General features: G+C 31.4%; 1 protein-coding gene across 1 annotated transcript; it reads right to left on the bottom strand.

Annotated features, from left to right (window-relative positions):
• Nucleotides 1-647: 647 nt before the first annotated feature.
• On the bottom strand, nt 648-4,469 carry LOC25494687 (protein SRG1). The gene is made up of 4 exons (XM_013598410.3): nt 4,187-4,469; nt 2,559-2,806; nt 1,929-2,256; nt 648-1,066 (listed from the first exon to the last, which is right to left on the bottom strand). Exons 1-4 carry the CDS (start codon nt 4,409-4,411, stop codon nt 806-808), a joined length of 1,062 nt encoding a protein of 353 aa, XP_013453864.1. The 5' UTR covers nt 4,412-4,469; the 3' UTR covers nt 648-805.
• Nucleotides 4,470-5,976: the final 1,507 nt, after the last annotated feature.

Raw genomic sequence — 5,976 nt, 5'->3', positions numbered from 1 at the left:
GACCGCGTTAAAAATTTATTTCCTGAATTTTGGTGGGCCGATCGTTTTTGTTTCGAGAGCTAGTGTATAGTTCGAAATGTTTACAGACTTGTTATGATGTTTTCATCAATAGACTAAGAGTTAAGGATGCCCGAGTGGTTTGTTTCTAGAGTCGGATTCTTGACTCAAGTTTTTGGGCTTGTTATGGTGTCTTCTCCATCAGACTGGGGGCACAATGGTGGTGTAACTCGAAGGAGTATTGGAATAAGTCATTTTCGAGTTTTTGATTGTGCTCAGTTGTGGTGATGAAAAGACGAGGTTTTGTTTTCAAGGGTTTTGTTCGGTTGAATGGTTTTTTGGAGGTTTGGTGAGTAGCAGTCGATAGGTGATTGAATTTTTATTTGTGTGGTCATTCATGAGGAAGTGTGGGCGATTGACTTTGATTTAAATGTTAACTTTGGTTTTGGTAGTCAGTTTTCTTATTGGTGTTGGTGGTACCTTCTGTTAGATAGTGTCGTATTCGTGTTTTTATGTTTTTTTGGATGTTCCGTCTATAAACAATGTTTTTACTTTATAGTTTATGTTTGTTAATCCATGTATGTCTTATGTAGGATTTAATTATTAACAAATTTTACGTTAAAAAAAAGAATAAGAAAAAGCTACCATTGTTATCACGTTACTCTCAATTCACTTCCATTCATCAAACACAACTACTTCAAATTATAAATTGATGAAAATCAAACACAACTCTTCACTATAGGACCAAAGCCTATGTCCTCTTATTTCACATAGGATATAAAAGCATATTTAAAGTAATGAACCGAAATTATGCATGAATGTCGTTTTTGATCCTCACAACATCCAAGTATGACTTCCCCTTTATCTTGCTTGCAAGATATCCATTAACGTATTCTTCAAGAGTAATTGTTTTGAACATTGCAGGAGTCTCCGGAGTAACAAGGCTGGGTGCTGGACCTAGATCTCTGCCCATTTGAATATTGTGAAATCCTGCAACAGAGATCCTTTCCTTCTCTGAGTTGGCTGTTGCCCTATGTTCAATGCTACGGTAAATCCCATTGGTCATTATCTGCCACACCACATTTAAAATATTAACAATAATTTTATTCGTATACTCTAAATCAAACATTGTTTAGAAATCCAGGATAAAGATAGTTTATAAGCATTAATTCAACCTCTTCAAGTAAGTGAAGAGTCTTTTAACTAAGGACAAAATTGTAAAACTTACACAAGACTAAATGTGAAGAATCACACATTAAAAGAAGTGAGCTTCTATGGTGCAGCCAGAAAACTGACTTTTTTGAAAAAGTTATTTTGTTTAGCCAATAGTATAACTGACGATTTCATGCCAGCTAGTGTTCTGCTGGTGGATCATCTAAAACTAAACTTTACCTTCCTACAAATCAATCCTCATACAAAATATTAAGCGAAATTTCAATTTTAGTGCTCAAATGAGAATCTATGTTTAATTTTGATTTAATCAGAGACACAATTGTAATAAGTAAAGATATAATGATACATCTTATATGCAAATATGCAATACACCATATAATCTGATGTGGCATTAGTTAAATACACGAATGCTCAATGATTGATCATTTAACTTCATCAAAAAAGTCATTTTTATTACTTCACCATAGAATTTTCTTAAATAGGGAGATGACATGAGCAAGTTTTTATAAGTTTGAGTTTGGTCTAACCTAAATTCTAAAATGTATTAAAGCGTATTCGAGATCCATTGATTCAGGAAAGTGTTTACAGGTGGACGCAACTTTGTAAAGTTAAGTTATACCCAACTAAAAAGACTAAATATGATAACATCTCATAACAATCATGTTATAAAAGTATTCTCAAAATTTTATTAAACTTTATCGAAAGACTATTTAAATCCAAATCATAAAAATATTTAAGAACAACTTTGTGTTAGTTACCTCTAACAAATCTCCAATGTTGACCACAAAAGCATTAGGGAGAGGATTGATAGGAACCCACATTCCATCTTTTTTTATTTGAAGGCCTTGCATTTCATTGACTTGGAGAAGGATGGTAAGGGCACTAGCATCTGAATGAGGATTAAGTCCAATGACTTGATCTGGTTGAGGACAGGGAGGGTAATAATTCATCCTTATTGATTGATCTCCTTCTTCAAAGAAATCTAGCAATTCATTTGGTTGTTGGATCTTTAAAGCTTTTGTCATACGTTCAATGATTTTGAAACATAGTTTTTTCAATTCAAGAGAATAGTTCTCAAAATCATCTCTGCAATGTATGAAAGCAAATTGTTTAAGTTACCTATAATATCAACTACTATTTAAGCAAGATAAATTGTTGGAGTTCCTTGAAACCTATGAAGCACGGACATAGACACGGACACGACACTGATATGGACACATTGACACGGATAAAATTTTGAAAAAATGATATAATTCAATGTAATCACAAGTGTCGATGTCATGTCGGTGTCGGACACGATGTATATCGAACACCAGGATAGACCTTCAATCAGAAGTGTTCGTGCAACAAAGCTTGAAACATATAAATATGTAAGTAGGGAAAACCACCTGAATGGTTGTGGCATACAAGGAATTAGATGAGGAAGCCTTATGTGCAATGGAAAAGTTTTAACGTAAAACATATCTCCCCATCTTAGCTTTTGTTCCTCCAATGCAACATAAACCTGTCCAAACCCCTGCAGTTCTTCTTCTGTTTGCCAAAACTTCTTTTTCTCTTCCATTGGAAGGTGGAAGAATTGTTGAACACCAATTTTCACACTTTCTACCAGTGATGGGTTGACTCCATGATTTATGAGCTGTGATTGATTTCCATAATAATCTTATGTAAATCAAATAAATTTAAATGGTTCCTCAATAAAAATTGTCCAATAATAGTTACTTTCTTCGTTTCAAAATGAGTATCGTTTTAGTCAAAAAAATTTGTTTCAAAATGAATGTCACTTTCAGCTTCCAATGCAATAATAACTTTTTCTTTTCAATTGTACCCTTCAATTAATATTATGTTACACTACTCCAAAATATATATTTTTTTTAATGAAAAACAAACCAATAGTTGATTAGGATAATTTGGTAAAATTGCTTTATTTCATTCCTTAATCTATGTGCAAATGGCTAAAGCGACACTTATTTTAAGACGGAGGGAGCGGTATATTCCACAATATCTTGAAGGTAATGAATCCCACACCTCAGTCATGAATCCCAATAAATCTTACTTGCTTTTGAACTTACATAAAGATGTAATACTGATCCATCATTTTTAAATAGGTGACCATTAACAAATATGTTTGTTTCTAAATCAGTGTAGTTTTACTTTCTCGATGAAGCTAATTAATGTATTCCAATCTGATGAACACTTTGGTACTACCATAGAGTTTTGTTGATTAAATAAACATTCTCCAATAATTTAATTCTATGATATTATTTAATATTATAGTCTTTTAAATAAAGTTAAATTTTAACTCAATTTTTCGAACAAATGCTCGTACCAAACAAAATATGGGTTAAATAATTTTTAGTCCCTATAAATATATCAAATTTTATATTTAGTTCTCATAAACAAATTTGTATGTTGAAGTCCCTAAAAAATAACAACATGAAGTTTTCGTCTATGTTAATTTTAAATTTGTTTAATTATCCTTACAATTTTCAATTTTTTAATGATCTTTCATACATGTTTAGAACAATATAAAAAATTCCTCTATATAAAAATGAGTTCAAAATATGATTTATATCTCTAGCTTTTCATTAATCTTATTTTTAGTTTTTTTAAATATTTAATTCATTTCAAATTTCTAATTTTTTGTGAAAGAATTTTTTATAAGGTTCTAAACATGCATTGAAAAAATAATTCAAAAATAAAGTTTAAAGATAATATACAAATTTAAATTTAACAAGCACTATAACTTTATGTTGAAATTTTTTATTGGGAGGTAAACATGCCGCTTTTTTCTATAAGGGATTAAAACAAAAAATTTTATATTTAAAGTGTCCAAAAACTTATTTCCATCAAAAAAAATAATTTGGATGCAACAATTTCAAATCATCATATACCATTATGGATTTATGAAAAATGTTTTAACTCATAAAAAATGTTTTCTTAATCTATTTAAACTAGACTTATTTTGATAAGGAGAGAGCTACAAAATAATGAAGGCATGCAAATAACTGATCCCAACCTGGAAGAAACCCCATTCCTTACAAGCATTGTCTAGCTTCTCTAGCTCAATTCCATCTTCACATAATAATTTATCGAAGTCAATAATTGGAAGTTGTGGTGAAGATGTTGTGTTAGATACAAGAATAGAGTCTTGATTTGGTTGAAGATATTGTTCGGGAACTTTTGTAATGCCTTGCTCTGCCAACTCTTGGACTGAAGGAGCCAGGATAGAAGTATCACCCATTTGATGAGGCTGATATGCTGCTTGAAATTTGGATATGAAGAGAGAAGAGTGAAGAATGAATATGCAGTTAAGGGTTTATAAAGGAAGGAGGAATAGTTATATTCTTAAAAAAAAATCGAATTAGTTATTGGTAGGGAAACACCACTCATTGATGAGTGTTTTATCATCTATTGTGGTATATGAAACCCGAATATCTGATACGATACGGATATGATACGGCACCGATACGTCGCTACGGGAAAATTTTAAAATTTAAGATATAATACAACCATGATACTTTAATAAAAAAATGAAATTTAAACTATATATTAAAACTCAAAATACAATCTATGGGCTAAAACAAAAAAAATTAAAAAAAAAAGATAAAAACCGGAGCAAAACTTAGACAAAAAAAAAGACATAGAACAATGATAAGGAACAATAATAACATTGTCTTCACATGACAATCAACGATAGCAACGTTCTCAAACAAACAAAAAAACAAAAAACAGACGGCAGACGACAGACAAACAAAAATATAAATATGAGTAATATTGATAATAAATAAAGTGACAATTAGTCAATTACATATATCATATATCCAAAAGGAGAACGATGTTACTTCTCAAAATAACATAAACATCATGTATCTGTGCATATCGATGTTCCTCCGTCAATCGCTCATGTACCCCCGATGTATCTGAAAAGTATCAAACAATTGTTTTAAAAAAATAAAAAAAAAAATCTTCAGATACTCTCCGGATACGTATCGGAGTGTATCGAGCAAGTATCGGTGCAGGATATGTATCTGATATGGTACGTCGTTCATTTTGAAGTATGCTTCATAGATTGTGGTCCTATTCCACTCGAGGTAATAATTTCTGCAATTACACGTAGAGGATACTTGGTTTGCACCAAGCTACGCTCCCCACATATGGCCATCTAACATCCAATCATTTACTACCACATCAATTCTTTTTATCTTTAATCATTTAGACGTGAACAAAAACTGTGAATTAATTTTATCGATAATTTATGGATGTCTTTGTTTTTTGTGATATCCGGGGTTTGAACCCGGACCTTGCATATATTATGCATTGTCCTTACCAACTGAGTTAAACTCACGGGAACTAATGTATGGATGTCTAATAAAACTCTAGGAATTATAGAATCTTATTTATTAATTAATTAGGACCGAGATAAATGATAACAAATGTTACAAGGTATACAGAAATTAGCACATGTCATAAAATCTCCAAAGCTATTATTTCTTTATATGTTGATGGTTCTCATGTGGAAGGTGTGGACGGTGTCATAGGAGCGATTATCAATCACTTTCCACATACTTAAAGGCCGGTGACTTGAAAAGACCTGAATTTGACAATGTCAATTTTAATTATTTGAATTTGACTCTGTGGTGAATTAACGAAACATTTCTTCTTAATTTTAGAATCTGAGTTAGCTTTTATCCAGGGGAGGTAGATTTTTGACGGTGAAAAGTGTTTCGTTAATTCACCACATATAAATTAAACTTTCTTTATATGTGGTGAATTAACGAAACATTTCTTCTTTGAGGAGGTGAAAAG

Source organism: Medicago truncatula, chromosome 5, assembly GCF_003473485.1.
Source record: "Medicago truncatula cultivar Jemalong A17 chromosome 5, MtrunA17r5.0-ANR, whole genome shotgun sequence".
NCBI lineage: Eukaryota > Viridiplantae > Streptophyta > Magnoliopsida > Fabales > Fabaceae > Medicago > Medicago truncatula.
The sequence above is the reverse complement of the archived record's forward strand: the minus strand, read 5'-3'. Positions and strand labels throughout refer to the sequence as shown.

Coding starts and splice junctions, on each gene's coding strand:
- LOC25494687 (XM_013598410.3), bottom strand. CDS start 4,411: ATGGGTGATACTTCTATCCTGGCTCCTTCAGTCCAAGAGTTGGCAGAG. Junction 2,257..2,558: donor TGTATGCCACAACCATTCAG/GTGGTTTTCCCT, acceptor CATACATTGCAG/AGATGATTTTGAGAACTATT. Junction 1,067..1,928: donor ACATTGGAGATTTGTTAGAG/GTAACTAACACA, acceptor GTGGTGTGGCAG/ATAATGACCAATGGGATTTA.